This window comes from Caenorhabditis briggsae, assembly GCF_000004555.2.
Source record: "Caenorhabditis briggsae complete genome, chrV, whole genome shotgun sequence".
Taxonomy (NCBI): Eukaryota; Metazoa; Nematoda; class Chromadorea; order Rhabditida; family Rhabditidae; genus Caenorhabditis; species Caenorhabditis briggsae.
This window is the reverse complement of record NC_013488.2, coordinates 16,240,373-16,260,500: the sequence shown is the minus strand read 5'-3', so window position 1 is coordinate 16,260,500 and position 20,128 is coordinate 16,240,373. Positions and strand designations below refer to the sequence as shown.

The window sequence follows — 20,128 nt, the reverse complement described above, 5'->3', positions numbered from 1 at the left end:
TTTTGAATGTCTAGAGTTTTATGTGGCATCCTAAGATTTAGTGTTTTATGAAATCCAGAAATTTCGAAATTTGAAATTGTTTAAAAGATTTCTGAAATTTTTGAAATTTTTGATTTCAAAAATTTCACGATATTTTGAGTTTCCGAGTTTCTGATGTTTTCTTCAACGAAATTCTAAACTTTTGGGATTTCAAGATTTTGAAAATCTTGGAACTTTCAAATATTGAAATTTTGGGATTCTAGAATTCTAATTTTCCGAAATATTTCAAAACATTGAAATTTCGGAAATTTGAGAAAAGGAACAACTGAAAAAAAATTGATTTTGAAATTCCTAAAAAAATCAAAAAGTATTCCAAAATTTGTCAAAAAATCTCAGAAAACTATACCATATTCTGTTGATCGGTATAATGAACAATCCATCCTTCTTTCAGTAGCTTATTATTTTTTCTTTTCGTTTGTTTCTTCGACATGACGACTCTCATCAACGGTATATTCGCAGATTCTGAACTGATGACGTCATCATCTGGGGCATTAGACAGGCCCTGGGCAAATGAGACGACGGCTCCTCCTGGTGATCCACTTCCTTCGGATCCCTGCAAAATTCGAATTTTCGATTTTAAATTTCAGAATTACTGTAGTAGTCAAAATCTGTGTTTGTTTCTCTAAAACCATACTTGTAACGGGCCGGGCCGGGCCGGGCTTTTTCCCGAATTTCGGTGGCCAGGCCCTGCGGGTCTGTCATTCCACAAGTTTTGAAAATTTCAAAAAACACATAAGGGTGATTTTTTTTCGGTCAAAAAATTTTTTTCGAGTTTTTTTGATATATAGAATTTTACAAGTATGTCTAAAACCTGTTCAAAGCCATTTTTACTATGGTGGCCTAACTTTCTCAATTCGAATTTTTTAGGTCACCAAAGTTTATAGCCTAGAGATGGTCTGGTGTTTCCCTGGTAAGTTTCTAGGGAATTTATAACATGGTGGTCTAGGAAGTTCAACTTGCAAAAGTTAGGCCGTTATATTAAAATGACTTAGAAAACACGCCAGGTGAATATCAAGTCATTTCTAGGCTATAAACTTTGATGGCCTCGAAAATTCAATTTGAAAAAGTTAGGCCGCCATATTAAAATGGCATAGAAATCACATTAGGTGTATAGCAGTTCATTTTTTGGGCGTTTAACATGGTGGCCTAGAAAAATCAACTTGCGAAAGTTAGGCCGTCATGCGAAAAGGGTCGGAGCCTACCTGTAGCGGAGCACTTGGCGTATTTTGAGCTTTTTTATGTCCTCCAGATCCACTTCGAAGCGACAAATCATCGTCACGATCTTCGGAAACACCTGGAAAATTCGAAGTTTTGATCTCAAAAATATTCAAATATTTTTGTGATTATTTCGAAGCGGTAATTCAAAAATTCAGCAAAAGAATTCTAATTACCACTTTCAAAAAATCACATAAATTTGTATGTGGGGTGGGGGTGATACAAGGATATAGCTACCAAAAAGGGAATAATAGAGAGAACACATCCTGCTGCACAAAATATAAATAGTGACAGTGATAATTAGATAAGTGTACTGTAGCTCCAACTAGGGCTTAATTAGGACCCAATTGACGCCCTAATTAGAGCTACAGTATTTCTTAATTTAATGCGTGTCGATTTGAGAGAAACTGAAGAGAAGCCACAATAAATGAAACAAACAAAATACCAAAAATATACTTAATTGCTGTTAATTGCAACTAATTAATGTCCAATTAATAAGCCGTGCCTGATTTTACAAAAAGCATCTAGAAAGGGCGGGTAACAGATAATAGATAACGAGGAAAATTAGAGAAACTGAAATTCTAGTGGTTTTAATTGGGGTGAGTAGTGTGTGCTAATTAAAGCTAATTAAGTGATAAGTGATATAAGGATTACGGTACCCGATGTCGATTGATCCGATCCGAATGGCACACTGCACATTCGAAGATTATCCATACTTCCAGACAAACTTGTACCTGTGAGAGAGAGAGAGTAGAGAAATAGAGAGAACGTGAGAAGAGAGACGCAGAGAACAAGAGAGAAGAGAAATCTACAGTAATCCGGGACTTACCATCATCAGCGGTTCCCAGGAAGAATTGAGAGGCTTTCGTGTTGCCTGAGCAATCTTTTGCCACGTGTTCCGAGCATTTTTTGTGACAGTTGTACTTGCAGTCTGGAAATGCGACGTTTTAGAACTGTGACATTTGGGAACCGGAGTGGTTACGAAATGTCCAGGTTGAGAAGGAATCGGCGTTTAAGACCTGGGACGTTTCAGAACTTAAAAAAAGAGCCATTTCAAAACCGTGACGTTTCGAAACTTGCACATTTCGCAACCGCGCCGTTCTGTAACTTTTCTGTTTCATTCTCACCTCGACACTGCATTCCTTGTCGTAAAAGTCCTTTGAGCAGTTTTTTACAGTGTTGACAGACCGTCGGAAGTTTGTAGCTGTGCACTTGGAATGTGTGTGGTACCTGAATCTTTTGGAAATTGCGGATATTTCGAATGGGAGGTTACTGTAGTTATTCAATTCCCTAGGTTGCTGTAGTTTTAAAAGAAAACTGAACGAAAAGGGGGAATTTTTAAACCAGGGATTACTGTAATTTTCCAATTTTCTAGGTTACTGTAGTTTTGAAGAGCATTTTTTGGAAAACGAAAATGTTCAAAAAATTCGAAAACCAGGAAGTCAAAAAAGTTGAAAAGCTGAATTTTCTAATAAATTCGTCAGCCGGGCAGAGAGGATACTAACATTTTTTCGAATAACTTTTTTCCCTATGCTTCATGTCGTTTCTCTTTTTTTGTCTTCCTCGAGTGGACATAAAGGTATATGGAAATTCGGAAATTATGACGAATTTTTAAAAAATGAAAAAAAGGAAGAAGGAAAAAGAAAAAAGGTCAGAAATCAAGTTTTCTGGAATTTCAGATAAGCAAAATTTAGAAAATTCAGCTAAAGAAAAAACTTAAAATCTATGTAGAGAAGTCGACTCTCGGTATATAAAAAAAAAGAAAAATTCCTCATTTTTAGATAATTACCTAAAAATCCCAAATTTTAGGTCACGACCTAGAAATTCAAAAAATTAGGTCATGGCCTAGAAACCAAAGAAGTTAGGTCATGACCTAAAAATCCGAAAAACTATGCCATCACCTAGAAAGGCAAACAATTAAGTTAAGGTCATGACTTAATTCATGACCTGGAAAGTTTAGAAAATTACGTCATGACTTAAAAATCTAGAAATAAATTAGGTCACGACGTGGCAAACTAAAGAAATTAGACCATGACCTAGAAAACCCTAAAATTAGATCGTGACTTATTTTTTAGACCAAGACCTTTTTGGAAGTTTCGCGAAAATCGGAATTTCGAAAAGTTTCAAGTATGTTAGAAACTCAAAAAAGTTCGGAAAAAAATGCAAAAAATTAAAAAAAAAATCATTATTGACCCCATTATACAATACCCCCAAATTATCATCTCCTCCGTGGCCTAGAGTTTGCAAATCATAGGCTACGATATATCTATATAAATATGTCCTACCTTAACCCTTGTCGCTTCCGCAATTTCCATCCAAAGTGGCCGTCCACTCCACGAACACGATCGGTCTTTTCGAGGCATTTGGAGGAACTGAAACTTTGAAGAAATTGACTCCCACACTAAATGATAGCAATTAATGGATTATGTATGAACTGGAGGTTATAATTCATGGGAAAATTTATTTGGAAAGTCAACAAAATTTTTCATGAAAATTCTCTCACATTTCCACCAACGGGGTCTCCACAATCATCTGAAGTTATGAATATATTCGGAGTCGCTGCACCGCCAAGTGTTGATGATGGACGAGCTGCATCCAGTGCTTCAAGGCATGAATCACGACGAGATTGCTGAAAAATACAATTTTGAAATTATTAGGGCAGAAAGTGCGCTCCAATGATAAAGCTTTGATTTTGGGGGTTTTTGGATAGTGGAAATTTCGGACATTTTCCGCTGAAAGCTTTCGCATTTTGAAAAATTTGAAAATTTGAAACGAAAAAATCAGATAGTGCGCTCTATTTTTTGTAGAACTTGCACTCCGTCAATTATTATGGACTTCTCTTCAGTTAATGCGCAAGATATTTGAAAATTTGAAAACTTCAGTTCAAAAAGTGCGCTCTAATGATATCATGAGCTTTTGATTAGTAAAAGCACTCTGTTGCGAATTCTTCCAAAACTCCGGTTTTCAACTTTGTTTTTTCAGGAATTTTTCGTAAGACTTCTTTAAAAAATTTTCGAATTCTATGCATTTTTCACCAGCATTTTTTTTTAGTTATCAATAGAGCAAACTTGCATTATTACCCGTTCAAAACTATTCTTCTTTTTTGGCATCTCTAGATAGTAGTAAATAGTTTGCAGCAAATATTTTTTGTTAGGTCAAGAAATAAAAATTTTTGGGAAAATACTTGCAAATATGAAAATTGTTGAATATCAAAACTCAATAATTTGTTTTTCGTCACCAAAAATAACAAATTTCTCAAAAAATTGTGTGAACAACAATTTTTTGTTCTTTTTCTTTCAACTTGTACTCTTTTCTGATTTTTTGACATTTTTGAGCGATTAGTAATTTTTAGATTCTTGTGACGTCATAGGAAACTGAAAATATTTGTCTGAAAATTAGAGAAAAAATGGATATTTCAACAAAAAAAGTTTTTTTCGAATCCGACACCCCAGCTTCCATTCTCTAGGCCATTTGCAAAAATTTACAAATTTTTAAATTTCGTTTTGCTGAAAATGACTCAGAATACATAGTCGTTTTTAGATCCAGAAAACTTAATTTTTCAAAAAAAAAATTTTTTTTCTTTGCAGTTTCGAATTTTCAGTCAATTTTTAAAGGTGGGGGGACATGAAAAAAAAAAGTTCTCGAAATTCCGTTCAAAGATGCCCCTCGAAGAGTTGAACTTGTGAGGGCGATGATTGATGGTGCGGCGCCGCAACCGACTGAGCCACGCGGGCAAAGAGAAAGCGCACGCCCGATTGCATACATAAAGGCGAGGGCGACAGCTGTACGCAGAGTGACATTTAGCGTTGTACACCGTGACGGTAGAATGCATACTCTAGCTACAAAAAAACTACGAAAAATCTCCTGTCCCCCCACCTTTAATATTGAAAAACTGTGATTTCAGGATGTTCATTTTCTGAAAAAAATCAAAAATTTTCAAACGAACCCTTCTCTCATTTAAATTCAAAATATTGGAATTCGACGGTGACAATGGGATGGCTGACGGTCTTCGTTGCTTTGATCCATTACAATTATTTGGGATTTTCGATGCGCATCGTTTATGATAATTGAGTCCACAACCGAAACATTTGAGTCCTTGTTTCACTAATCCAAACAACAATTCTCCACAGAAATCACAGAAAGTCGGCACTTTGTAGGAATGCACGAACAGAGTGTGTGGATGGACGACGATTCGTTCGTTTTGTGGACAGGCTGAAAATATGCTCCATTGAGAATTTTAAATTTTTTTTGATTTTCGGGAAATCGGAGTTTTAAGCTAGCCAAGACTCCAGGGATTTCAGATTTTCAGATATTCTTTTTTTCTAAATTTCTAAATTTCTATTTTATAATTGAAATTTAAAGTTTCGAAACCTTGGAATTTCAGGATTTGAGTTTATGAGATCTAAGAATCCAGAATATCATATTTTTCAAATTTTGAAAGTTCAAGATTTTCAAATTTCAATATTATGACTTCTGAAATTTGAACTTTTTGTCTTTAGGAAACTTTTAAAATTCCAAATTTCTAAAAGATCGAGAATTTGAAACTTCAAAATTCTGCGAAACTAGAATCCAGGAATTTGAATTTTTTAATTTCCAAAACATTTTAGACTTTCAAAATCTCGAGAATTTCAAATTCCCGCGAAGCCAAGACTCCAGGTGTTCTATTCTATACCGCCAATAACAATCAACGTTCTCCTCCCAACATCCGGCGCCTTCTCCTTTTTTCTCTGTTTCTCTTTCTCTTCAAATGGCTTCAAATCCTTAAAATCCTCAACAATTTGAAACGATGATTGTTGTTGAAAAATGAATCTCTGAGCAGTTGGAGATGATGAAATCGTCATCGCTTTCACTTCCAATCTCGGCGATTTTCGTCCCGATTGCGGCGTCGCACAACTTTTCGCTCGCTGTTGTTTCTTCATCATTTTTAGTGATGACGTCGAAATTGAAGAACTAGAAGACGTCGAAGAAGGCGTTTGGTGTTGATCCGTCATCTTTTTTTGGAATATTATGGTTATTATAGATCCATATAGGGGAGGTTCTGCATGAGAAATCAAATGGGTTACTGTATCGAAAAAAACGAAAGAGGGTACGGTAGAAAAGGCGGAATGAAAAATTCATTGTCGGGGATTTCAGATAATCTAGCTTTTCAGATTTCAGGTTTTCTAGGCCAGAAAAACAACTTTTGCACTAGAAGCACTAATTAGTGGGAGAAGGAGCACTGTACAGTAGCTTCAAAATAGATTACTGTAGGGACAACAAACGAAGTAAGGATACGGTAGAAAATAAGTCGAAAGTGGAGAAGAAGGACATAACAAATTCCGAAAAGACTAAAGATCAAAAATTCCGAAAAAAAAATCACCACAAAACGGTCATTTTTGACTATTTCGAAATTTAGTTTCAGATGGCATAGTGGATTTTTTCATCGATTTTATGGATCTCAACATCGAAGTTCGATTCCTCTGGATGTCAAAAATTTTGTATTTTTGTGTGGATCTCGACAATTAAAATTTTATCAGCTTTTGACATTTGGAACATTTTTCAAAGCAATTTTTGGTTCGAAACTGCGGGCTCTAGCGGATCCTATAATAGTCTTATTAAGGATCAATATTTTAAACCAACTAAATTAGACATTTTTTTAACTCGATGATTACTACAAAATGAAACTATTTAAATTACTGTACCTCGTCTATGAACAAAGTTACAGGCCAAAAACCGTATGCGCAACGCGGTCACAGCTTTTTGGCTCATAACTTTGTTCCTAGACAAGGTAAAATAATTCAAACAATATCATTTTGTAGTTCTTGAGTTCTTTTATCATATCCAATTCACTTGGTCCAAAAATATTAATCCTAAATGAGATTATGGAAGGTACTGCTGGAGGAAAAAAATCCATAAATCTAAAACCAACTACTAAACTAAACAAAAATTCAAAATCTTGGCTTTTTCATCGTCGTCGTCGTTTTTATCAAAATGAAGATAATCTTTCGATATCAGACTGCTATCTCTTGATAAGAGAGGCGCAGACAAATCTAGAAAGGGATTATCCCCCTCCCTCGCCCCATTTTGCTCATAGAGAGCACACTGACCGACTGATGAATTTAGAGCCAATTTGAATGAATTTAGTGTTATAGGATTTCTTTTAGGGACTAATCTTTATGATTTGGAGCTATTTCAAGAAGCTAAATCTGTTAATAAATTGGTAAGAAAATGAGGTCTGCAAAAATGGGATTTCTTGCTCTTTTAGAAACACACCCCATACCTGCACTTTGAGCTCAATTATCTCGGTTCCTATGAGAGATATCAAAACTCTGTCAACTGATAAAATATTCATCATAATATCAGCAATATTTTATTGGTTGACAAACTTTTAATATCTTCTACAGTAACCGAGATAATCGAGCTCAAGGTTCAAGGTTTGGGTGGGCTTCTATCAAAGCAAATACAGTAGCTCAATAAAGAAAAATAGGCTATAAGGATTTTCAAAAAAAAAAGCAAAATACTTTAAAGGTGCATGGAATTTGCTGGACCGACGATGCACCTTTAGATGAATTTTCAGCTGCCGGAACCAGAAAAATGACCACTAAAATGGAACGAAAAAAAACCTAAAGTGAGAAAAAAAGGAATAAGCTGCTGGCAGGGAGTTGTTGCATGAGATATAAATTATTCCTCTCATTCATTTTTTTTTCTCTCCATTTTTTTGTGCCGACGAAGGAGGAGGGAAAAGCCCCCAGGAGCTGTCATATATAAAAAAGAAGAGGAGTAGGAGGAGATACTTTACTTTCTTTTTTTGTCTAGATCCAGACACACGTATGTTTATTTGTGTGGTATCGCAAGGGGTGGCTGGTAATGAGAAGGAATATGGAGAAGAAGAATATTCTTCATATTATTATTATTATTAGGATGGTCCGTGATGGAGAGATGATGATGAAAAAAAGGAAGGGAAAAGGAGGAGTAAAAATAGAGTAGAATAAGGTTCAAAGGTTATGGGGGATATGTCAGAGAACCTTCTAGGGAGCTCTCGGAGAGAGAGAGAGAGAGAGAGAGAGAGAGAGAGAGAGAGAGAGCACGTAAAATTGAGAGATGAAGAGCTGCAAACGCGCTCTATTGATAAAATACCGCGAAATCTCTTCGACCCATTTTATCTCGGTTACTGAAAGAGATATCGAAAAGTCGCAAACTGACACAATTGTTATCATAATATCAGAAGCATTAAGTCAGTTTATAACTTTTCGATATTCTACAGTAACCGAGAGAAATTGGGTCAAAGTTAATTTTTCGGTATTTCATTGCAATGGAGCGCGTTTGCAGCTCTTAGTTTTTTTCAATTTTACACGCTTTCTAGAAATTGTAGATTTCGATTTTGTAAGAGAATCAACACTTCAAGAAATCAAAAGAACCCAGACCACTAACTTTGAGCTACTTTATCTTGGTTACTGTAAGAGTTATCAAAAAGTGATAAACTTATAAAATGTTCATGATGTTGTGATACACATTTTATTATTAGATCACGTTTTGATATCTCTCACAGTAACCAAGATAAATTAGTTCAAAGTTTACAATTAGGGCGTCCTTCAGTTACAAGGGGTACAGTAACCCTTCGAAAATTGAAAATTGGCCGTAATTCGAGAAAAAGTTTCAAGAAACTTCTAGAAGATTTTGATGTTATTTTCGAAAATAAATCCAAAATAAAAAAAGTTGTTTAATGTTTCAAAAGTGCTCGGTCAGGAAGGGCTGTGTTTACAACACATCTCCAAGCCAACATCTGTGTTCCGAAAAAATTTGTTCGGCTTTCCGAATCTTTGCGGACTCCGAAACACACATATTGCTCATAGCAACATTGCTGATGAGCAAAAGCATGATGGAGGAGGGCTCACTCTTTCCTGAGGGGAGGACGACGACGCAGAAAACTATTTGATAAACAAGATTTATGAAAATAGAAGAAGACGTTGTTGTCTCTTCTCTTTTCTAGATGAGGATCCGAAGATGATGACGGAAGAGATCAAGAGGAGAACTTTTGTTTAGGAATGATTGAAACCCTTCGAGTGGTGGTGCACTTTCGAAAAAAACATTTTGTTTTTTTTTCTTATTTTGAAGATGAGGAATCAAAAGGAAGAAGAAGAATACACGTGGAGATTTGTGAAGAAAAAAGAAAAGTTTGACGTCGTTGGGAGTAGATGAGGATAATCCCTTCCAGAATTCTTTGATCCTTCAGAGGCAACAACAAATATGAGAAACCCCTTGTGGTGGACGACTGAGTAGCTTAAGAGCTCTAGATGAGCCTTCTGAGTTTAGTACTGTATCATTTTCCCCATAGTTTTAGCAAATCCGTGGTTTTGGAGTCTCAATTGAAAATGATCACTGATTGTCAAAGATTGATTTGATCTTTTTCAAATATTGAATACATCTACTGGAAATACTGAAAATCCAAAATTCCGAAAAATTCCGATCAAAAATGAGCATTTTGAAATTTAGTGTCCTGATGGCCTAGTGGATTTTTCACCAAATTTTTACGGATCTACACACCGAATTTCGCCTGGGTGTCAAAACTTTTGTACTTTTGTGTGAAACTCGAAGTACATAGTTTTACCCGATTTGGATGTTTGGAACATTTTTAGATGGATTTTTTGCTTCAAACTCGGACTTTCGCAAGTATGGTTTTATTATATCCAATTTGAAGAACGTCCCAATTCTCCAAAGCAGATAAAAATGCGTTTTTCGAGGTTCAGACAAAATTACAAAAGTTTCAACGCCCGGAGGAATCGAACTTTGGTGTGGGGATCCGTAAAAAATGGTGAAAAAATCCACAAGGCCATATGGACACAACATTTCAAAATGATCAAAAATAACCGTTTTTTTTTGTGATTTTCGAAAGTTTCGCCAGTATGGTTCATTGATGTTGCCTTCAAAACAATAAAGAGCCAAAAAAGGAGGCCAAGCGTCACAAAAAAAAGTGAAAATGCTCATTTTGATACCCCGAAACTGACGAAGGAAGACTTTGTTGCAAGGTTCAAAAAGTTCATAAGATATAGATAATACGGCGGGCCTTAACTTTGTTCAAACTGGGAATTTCTGTGTGGATAAAAAACCAAGATGTAACACTTCAGAAGATCTACAAGATGATACCCAACTCAACAAAATTCAAATGCCAAGGACTGAACTAGATGTTGTAAAGGAGCCGAGCCAAGAAAGGCTAAAAAGTTGGAAGCTTGACATTCGAGTATAGTCGAATTTAATATCATTTTGTAGATCTCATCAATTTCTACATTTTGAAATTTTGATTCAAACAGAAATTCCAAGTTTGAGCTAAGCTACATGGTCTTAAACATGTTTTCTTTTTGATCTTTGTACAAAAGTCTTCTTCTGTCAGGGTGAGAAATGGGGTTGAAGCTTTGGCATTTTTAGAAGTGACATATAACAAGTAGTGAATTTCAAAAGTTGCAATTTTCACATCAAAGTACTGAAATTTCAAAAATTTTTGTGAGCCACGTGAATCTTTTGAATCTCCCAAAAGATGGACCGTTAAGTTTTTGGGAGCAACTTGTTTTTTCAACAAATATAACAGAAATATTCACTTTCTGAATATTTTTCCCAAAATTAAAACTTTTGAAAATCACTACTTGTTATATAACCAAAACCTAGTAAAAACTGTAGGCAACTTATAAAATGTATCAATTCAAAAGTAAAAGATATATCAGGATGAAAGAGAGGCTCTGGAAAAGCGAGAGAGGTCGTAATCTGATGTGATGAGCTCTCTGCGTCTCTCCTCACTTTAACTCCATACAAAAACATAGTGTCTTCTTCTTCTTCTTCTCCACTTTGCAAGTGTTTCGTCAGCAGAAGACGTCATGTACACCTTCTGGCTCCTCAGGAGAGCGCAAATTGTGGTATAGAAAATAAGGAACACATCTAGTAGGCTTGACACGAAAATTAGAGAGAGCTCGAAATAAGAATGTCAAATGAGTCAAATTGAGTGGAAGACCGAAATTCGAAATTTTCGGAAAAAGAAGAAAAAAATCTGGCTTCAGGGGGATGTCTGGTTTGTAAGATCAAGAAGACAGGTGGATTTTTTTTCAGAAGAAGGCGTTGGAAAAGAAGAAGACGTCAAACTTCTTCTAAAAGGAAGTGCTCAGGCACTCTCCCAAGTGCCGCCTTCTTCTCTAAATGAAACTAATTTTATCTTCTTCTTCTTCTTCTTGCTCTCAAGATTCTGAAGATTCTGAAGATTCTGAATCAACGACGTCTTCTGGATGCTGAAACCAAAAAGAAAAGAACGTCGTTAAATGAAGCATTAGAATGCGTTGAAAAAAAAAGAAAAATGGGGTTGAATAGAGAGGATAGGATAGGACACACGCATACACAACACAACAAAAAAAAGGAGCAGCAAAGTATTCTCTTTTTTTGTTGTTGAACTGTCTGCGTCTCCTCATCTCTATCATTGGCTCCGGAAGTTGAAAATGGAGGGGAACAGAGAAAAAAAAAGGAAAAGAGGGATGTGCTTCGAACGATTAAAAAAATGGAAACATTGAAAATTTGGATTAAAAACTGTCCAGGGGGATTTTAGCCGCCTTTTTCAAAGCGGATTTCGCCCAAAAATGTTTTTGGAGAAAGGAACTTTTGCCTTCAAAACGCCAAAATTCTGATTTTTCATTCTAGGACAGTTTCTTTGGTCCAGGCCAGAATCACTTGTTTTCCATGCCATTTTAACATGGTGGCCTAGAAAAACTCAGGTTGAGAAAGTTAGGCCACTATGTTATAATGATCTAGAAAACGTACCAGGCGAATATCAGGTAATTTTTTGATAAAATGTCATGGTGGTCTAGAAAACTTAATTTACAAAAGTTAGGTCACCATGTTAAAATGGCGTAGAAGGAAAACCAGGTGAATTTCAGGTCATTTCTAGGCTATTTACCATGATGGCCTAGAAAACTCAAATTCCGAAAGTTAGGTCACTATCTTAAAATAACCTAGAAAACTCACCACGTGAATAAAAGGCTGTTTCTAGGCCATAAAACTTGGTGGCTTAGAAATGTCAATTTCATGTCATTTCTAGACCATGAGCTCTGGTGACCTAGAAAACTCGACTTGTAAAAGTTAGGCCTCATTTCTAGGCAATAAGAATGTGTGACCTAGAAAAATGAATTGGAAAAAACTAGGCCACCAGATTAGAAACAAGAAAAAAAATAGAAAAAATTTATGATCAAATCAAAAAAAAAAGTTTTCTGAAGCTGGAAAAAAGTCTGAAATCCCTGGAATTCTTGAAATTTAGCACCTGGAGTCTTGGCGATTAAATTTTCCAATTTTTTAAATCAGAAACTCACATCCAATAACGATTTCCACCAGCGTTCCATCAGTTACATCTGACGACGTTGTGATCAATTGAAGAATATTGATTGATCGGAGATCATGTTTGTACAACAGAATGTAGTCCTCCAGTGAACCGCACTTCTTTTCCGGGTACTGTAATTTCACAGGTATATTTTTAGATTTAGAATTTTACAATTTAAAAAAAAAACTGAAAAAAAAACCGTAGTTCTTTAGAAGCCTACTCAGAATTTGAGCTCAATTATCTCGATTCCTGTGAGAGATATCAATTATATGTCAACTGATAAAATATTTATCATAATATCGCTGGTATTTTATCAATTGACACATTTTTGATACCTTTCATAGGAACAGAGATAATTGAAATCAAAGTTTATGGTCTGGGTGGGACTTCTATTAGAGGAGGTACGCTAATATGTTCCTCTGTTTGTCCAGATGTCCTAAAAAATTGAACTGACAATCTCTTTGACAAATTGAAACGCCTCATTTCGTAAATCTCTCAATGCAATCTCATTTCCTTCGACCGCAATCGACTTTTTATGAATTCCAGATTGAAGTTGAAATGAGAGACCACTCATTTCACTGGATGACGAGTATTGACGATTTGGTGGATGATATGGTGATGTGAACACGTCGTCGTCTGCAAAAAGAATGATTAGGATGTATGTGTGTCCGGAAAACCACGAGATTCCAGAACCTTCTCTGTATGAGTGTCAGTAAATCTTATGTCCAGTGTTTCCAAATTCAAATTACTGTATTTTCTCAAACATCACTTTGAGCACAGTTATCTCGATTCCCATGAAAGATATCGAAACTTAGTCAACAGATAGAATGTTAGCGATATTCTGATAAGCAATTTATCAGTTGGCAGATTTTTCATATCTCTTATAGGAATCGAAATAATTGAACTCAAATTGCAGTTTTACGGTAAATGTGGAAATTTGGATTTAAAGACATACTGACAGAAAAAATATTTTCAATAGAAAAAAAATCCGAATTCAAAAAAAGCCTAGAAATTTCAGAAAACTAAAACTTCAGCCTATGTTTTGTCCCGCTTTCTCTGTGTATCCCAAATGTCCCGATGTCCCCCTTCATTTATCCAAAACTTCAAAATTTTGAATCTACTAGAAAAAAGAGAACTTCCTAACTTTCACAGGATTACTGGGGAAAATTCCATTATACCCCCCCCCCCCCACAGTTACGACCCCCCTCGTACTGGAACAACCCCCTCACCCCGTTGAAAAGTGGGGGGTTAAAAAGGCGGGGTCTCAAAATGGGATGATCAGGTGGGAGGACATTTTAGAGTTCAGAATATCCCTCCACCGTTGATTTGGGGGGTTATATTGGAATCCGTGGAAATCTTTCATTATAACCCCCCACTCCAAACCAATATGCGTACGGTAATATAAACCAGAAATCAGGAATAATTGAGAAAAAAGTAGAAAAAACGCGGAAATCTAAAGAAAACTAACTAAAACCCGGTGCAAAATCGATAAATAACAAATATTTTTCTATGCGTAATTTGGCTGCGTACGTTTGATCTTCAGGCGAAAAATCAGGAAAAACATTTTTTGAACGCCCCACCCACCTTATGAAAGATGGTGGGTGGGGATGTATTCCAACATTTATGCCAGGGGTGTTATATTGGAATGTTTCGGGGGACTATACTGGAATATACCCGATTACTGTATTGCTTTTTTTATCATTATCATCATCACAGGATTACGGTAGATTTTCTTCAAGATTTTCTTCAAAAAACCACAAACCGTTCTGATCAAAAACAGTGGATGGTGTTGAAGTGACAAGAAGTGTTGGCAGTTGGAATTGATGTTGCTGATACTGTTGTTGCTGACGCTGATTTTCTTCCGATGGCTCATCTACAAATGCCACGTGGCCTCCGAAAGAAGAAGAATTTGAAGACGTGGAGCGGATTGAAGGAACTTCTCGTCGTTTGTCTGATGGGTTACTGTAGTGATCATCCGGTGTAAAAGTTTTGTTGTTGATCGACGACGAGTCTCCTCTACTGAAAAATGGAAAATTTTAAAAAAAATTAGAAAAAAAAGGATTGCTAATCTCAATCTTGCTCATTTTTCCTAATGTTTTTTTCTGTGGAAATACCAGAAAATTCTCGAGAAGTATAAATTTTCTATCTTCGAAAAAGAGCACAAAGCTGCTCGGAAACACCGCCTGAACAAACAAAAAAAGCAAAATGTGGCAAAAATATGGGGACATTTTGGAACCGAAACAATGGGGAGAGGCGATTTTGAAAGAGGGCAACATGGCTTTGAAGGCGAAGGTAATCGTCGTCGTAAGAAAAAAATTGGAGAAGAAGGAAAAGAAGAAGAAGACGTTGAAAAAAGAAGAAGAAGAAGAAGACAGAAAGTTGAAAAATTGGTCTGGAGAAGGAGAAAAAAGAAGACGAGTGGATGGATATATTTAGAAGAAAAACGGCTCATTGAGCACACCTGAGATGATGAAGATGGATGCAAATTCAGATGACAGTTTCTTCTTTTTTTTAGCGAGAAGAAATTTGAGACTAATGGATTTGATCTATTTTATTCTACTAATGGACCCCTGGACAAACATACAGACAGACAGAAAGATTGAAGAGGTTTCCGAAAATTGGATTTCTAAAGTTTTTATTTTTCAGAATTTAGGAAATTTGGGGAATTCAAAAAAGTTTAGAAACCGATTTTCCAGATTTCAGCTATTCAAAAATATGGTTTTTGGAAATTTAAAAATCGAAAAAAAAAAATTAAAACTGTCACTTTTTTTGGCTTTTAAGGTTTCAGAATTTTTCGAAAAGTTTGGATTTTTCCGAACTTTACAAACTTTCGAAAGTATTAGAAATTCAAAAATTTTCAGGTTTTCAGATTTATAAAGATTTGTCAGTTTTCTTTTCAAATGTCACATTTTCAGATTCTCAAAAAATATGATTCTATGGAATTTCAGAACAGTTGGAAACCTCAAAAATCGAAAAAAAATGAACTTTTTGAATTTTTCAAAGTTTCGAAATTTAAAAAAAATTCTTTAGAATTCTACTTTTTTTCGGAAAAATTGCAAATAAGCACAAAAATTTAGATTTTCAAATTTCCAAAAATCCCAGACTCCAAATCCCCAAAATTAAAAAAAAAAATTGGAAATTCCACAATTTTCAAAATCTCTGCAAACCTCAAAAACCAACACTACAAAATTTTGTAAGAGTCCTCATATTTTTTTGGTTTTCAAGAGAACGATGTCATTTTGCGAAAAACCAATATATTCTTATCTCAAAAATTTATATTTGAACAGCTAAAAAATTTGTAGTGTCCAGAAGAAAAAATATATGTACCGATCATTTTTATATGTATTCTGACCAATAAAAATCGTTGTTGTTTTATGTTTGAATACGAAAAAAATTATTTAAAAAATGGAAAAAATTCAAAATTTCAAAAAATAATTTTCCAAAAAAATAGGTGAGTAAACGACACTTTTTTTTCTAAAAAAAACTAAAACCTGAAGAAAAAAGTGTGGAAAAAAAACGGAGACATTTTTTCTCGGGGCGCTACACACTCGCTCTAAAAATTGAACAAAAAATTGAATTCACCGCTGCCCCGATAGAATGAAAAAAGAAAGAAAGTAGAAGACTTTGGAGCAGAAAAAAGAAAGAAAAAGAAAGTGGAGAGATATGGATAAGAAAAGGTGGAAAAAAGTTTCTATTATTATTGGAAACTTTTAGAAAAGTTGATAGTGAAAAAAAAAGAATGCAAGTAAATCTATGAATCATTTTAGACAAGAAAAACATGTTTGGAAAAATGGGAAATTTGTGCTTTTCAAAATTCAAAAATTCAGAAATTACAAGAGTATAAATTTTATAGATGTTAAAATTCTCAAATTTTCAAAATTCTCTTCGAATCGGAAAGTTTCAGAGGTTCTTAAAGGTGGGGGGACATGAAAAAAATAATGTTCTCGAAATTTCGTTTAAATATGCCTCTCGAGGAGTTGAACGTGTGGGACGAGGATTGAGGGTGCGGCGCCGCTACCGACTGAGCCACACAGGCAAAGAGAAAGCGCACGCCCGATTGCATACATAAAGGCGAGGACGACAGCTCTACGCAGAGTGACATTAAGTGTTGTACACCGTGACGGTAGAATGCATACTCTAGCTACAAAAAAACTACGAAAAATCTCCTGTCCCCCCACCTTTAAAATTCTTGAAATTCAAAATTTTTCAAAAAAAAAAAATAATTTTGAATTTTTCTAGAATTCTAAATCTTTGAATGCTAAATTTCCAGAATATTCCAAATGTTTCTCTATTATGAGAATTCTTAATTTTTGTAAAAATGATTTTTTTCCAAGTTTCAGAATTTTAGGATTTCAAAATATTTGAACTCAAGAAATTCAATTTTCACAGTTTCAAAATCCGAGAAGCCCAAACTATTCAAATTTCAGATTTTCCAAGAATCAAAATTCCAGAATAGGAACTCGAAAAATAATTCCAAAATTTGAATGTTTGTTTAAAAATGTTGTTGAAAACTAAAAAAAAAATTGATAAATCGAAAATCTAGAATACTAGGCACAGAATCTTTGAGTATTCCAAAACTCATTAAATAAAATAAAAACTATATCCTAGAAAATTCTAAAAATTGGAATTTAATAAACTTCCAGAAAACTTCTTCAGCTCATAAAAATTTCAATTCACAAAAATGCCCCATCATCCATCAATGAAAATATAATGCACTTATTGAGCACTCAACGCACCCTCTCTCATGGGAAAAAATCTCCCCTTTTCTCTTTTTAAAAATTGTCTTCTTCTCAAGATTTATTCAATGAAAAAGAGAGAGAAAAGAAACAAGAGAGACATAGACAGTTAGAAAAAAAGGTGTATGAAACTTTCAGAAAAATGGTCACTTTTTCATAATTTTCTAGAAAAAAAATATTTTCTGAAAAATGATTTTTTAAAGCACAGGAAACAAGATAAAAAGAGAACATTCCAGATTTTTCAGATTTTCAGAGTCTTCAAAGTCTTCAAAAAAATCAAAACGACGTCATCTGGAATTTTCCCAAAAAACCAAAAGTAAAAATGGAAATTTCCAGCGGGCTTTTCTCATTGGAATCTTGTATTTGACAAAGCTGGTTTTTAGCAGAGAGAGGCAAAAAGAAATGGGATCGAATTTCAGATGACATGACTAAACCAGAATGCTCTTTGGTGGGGTTAGACACAAAATGAGAGAGAGAGAGAGAGAGAGAGAGAGAGAGAGAGAGAGAGAGAAAAGAGGAATTCCAGAATATTCTGGGAAAGAATTTCAGAAAAAATAGATAGGGCCCTTAAAAATATTAGATGCCTAAAAATCTGAAAATTCAAAAATTTTTATTTTGGAAATGTTGATTTTTTGTTGAATTTCCAGCTGAAAAATTTTCATCTGTTCGCACTTTTCAAGATACAGTAAACCAATATTTTTTCATTCACTGTCCTTTGAACCTAAATGTGCCCAAATTCAGAAGACGTTATATTCTTCTTCTCCTAGAATTCTGATATCTGAAAATCTTGAGTCGGATTAGGAATAGGGCATAGATTAGTTTGTACTCTTCAATTTTATCCGGAAAATTTTTGTGTATTTTGAACTTTTTCGTTGATATTTTTAGAATGAGCAATGGGAAATTTGAATCTTGATTTTTTTTCAGAACTTCTAGTTTTTTATTGTAGTTTTCATCTGAAAATCTCTGAAAAATCCCAATGGATTTTTTGTGATTTTTGCAGAATAAATCCGGGATGTTTGAAGATTTTCAAAATTTTCTTTTTTTTTATACCAGATTCGTTTTATTCCAATTCTTTATTTTGAGAAAATCTGAAAGTTTTGTTTGCGTACCTTTCAGGCTACAGTAATCCAAGGAAAAAAATTACAGATTTGATGCTTTGTAGCTACCGTAGTCTCAAAAATGATTTCTTATTATATTTTTGGGATTACGGTAACTACAAAATAACAAACCTGACGGAATAATGCACAGTAATAGAAAGCAAAAATTTCCTCGGATTACTGTAGTACGAAAAGTACGCAAACACTTTTTAACGCCGAAAAGCACAGAAAATGTAAGGGTTTTCGCCAAAAAACCGGAATTTTCCAGGAAAAATTCCGGGATTACTGTACTTTGAAAAGTGCTCAAAAAGAGAAAAAAATAGGAGGAAAAACCTCAAAATGTTCAAATTTTTTACAAAAAAGCTCGCATTTAAAAAAAACGAAAAGTCTGAAAATCCAAAAAATCCAAGATTTATTTTCTGAAAATCACAAAATCCTCCGGATTTTTGAGGAATTTTCAGATAAAAACTACAAAAAAAATCGAAATTCAGATTTTGAACATTGCTCATTTTAAAAATAAAAAGTTCAAAATACACAAAGTTTTTCCGGATCAAAAGGAAGAGAGTGCAAACTAATCTATGCCTAATCCTAATCTAAAGATTTTCATATATCAAAATTCTAGAAGAAGAAGGCTCTAACGTCTACAGAAGGCAAATTCAGAATCCAGGTGGTCCAATGGGATATATAGCTTTTCAAAAAAAAGGCAACAAGTCGAAAAGAAGGAGACAAGTGTGAAAGAGAGGGAGGAGAAACGACGAAAAGAAGAAGAAGAAGAAGACGTTGAGCTTTCTTCAGAAGACGTGTGAACAGAATAAACGAGATAGTATAGGATAGAAGGAGAGATGTAGAGAAAGAAAAAGCGAGAGAGAAAAAGAGGAAAGAGGCGCAGAGAAAGGCTACTAAGGACGTGGTGAATAAGGAAGAGGGGTCGGTGAGCCCCCCGATATAAACAGCAAAAACTTGTCTCCTTTTTTCAGAAGAAGAAGAAGACGTTGACGACAACGATGAAAATGAATTCGTAGATCTCAAATGAAAAGGAAGGATGAAAAAAAATTCATTTGAGATGTCAAATGGGATCTTCTAATTATAACACAGAGCGCCCGACCGACTCGCTTCAATGCCCTTTAGGCATCTCTTTTCAAAACAAATGAATATATTTATCCATTTGGACAGATGGGACGAGCTAGGGTGGCGGCAAATTGAAATTTAATTTCTGTTTTCGACTTTTGGCCCAAATAAATTTGAAATGAAATGGGTCCTTTTATCCCAGGTTTTACGGAATTCCCAAACCTAAAAAGACTAAAAAATCAAAAATCCCAATAAAATCTGACAAAAAACAGTCATTTTTGACCACTTCGAAATTTAGTGCCCAGATGGCCTAGTGGATTTTTCCACCAAACTTTAACGGATCTCCACGCCAAAGTTCGATTCTTCTGGGTGTCCAAACTTTTGCATTTTCGTGTGGACCTCGAAAAACACATATTTATTAGCATTGGATCTTTGGAAAGTTTTTTGAAAAGGATCTTTTGCTCCAAACTCGAGCAGGCCATTGCGGATCCTACCCTATTTTTTGGACCATTATTTTCGGACCTACCTAACTAGATATGATAAAACATGACGAGTATTACAAAACGATGTTAGTTGTGTTACTGTGCCTTGTCTATGAACAAAGTTACAAGCCATAAAACTGCCTGAGCTACGCGGTCACAGTTTTA

At 34.8% G+C, this 20,128-nt stretch overlaps 1 protein-coding gene across 1 annotated transcript in view; it reads right to left on the bottom strand.

Moving 5' to 3' along the window:
* Cbr-dkf-2 overlaps positions 1–20,128 on the bottom strand; it is a gene marked incomplete at both ends in the record, with an annotated part of 50,786 nt that overhangs the window by 23,530 nt on the left and 7,128 nt on the right. Inside the window, 10 exons of the mRNA XM_045238314.1 lie at positions 386–592; positions 1,242–1,333; positions 2,084–2,185; positions 2,337–2,490; positions 3,540–3,626; positions 3,758–3,883; positions 5,201–5,466; positions 12,573–12,711; positions 13,035–13,216; positions 14,343–14,599. Coding sequence (XP_045096112.1) covers positions 386–592; positions 1,242–1,333; positions 2,084–2,185; positions 2,337–2,490; positions 3,540–3,626; positions 3,758–3,883; positions 5,201–5,466; positions 12,573–12,711; positions 13,035–13,216; positions 14,343–14,599 — 1,612 coding nt within the window. The remainder of the gene's footprint in view (positions 1–385; positions 593–1,241; positions 1,334–2,083; positions 2,186–2,336; positions 2,491–3,539; positions 3,627–3,757; positions 3,884–5,200; positions 5,467–12,572; positions 12,712–13,034; positions 13,217–14,342; positions 14,600–20,128) is intronic.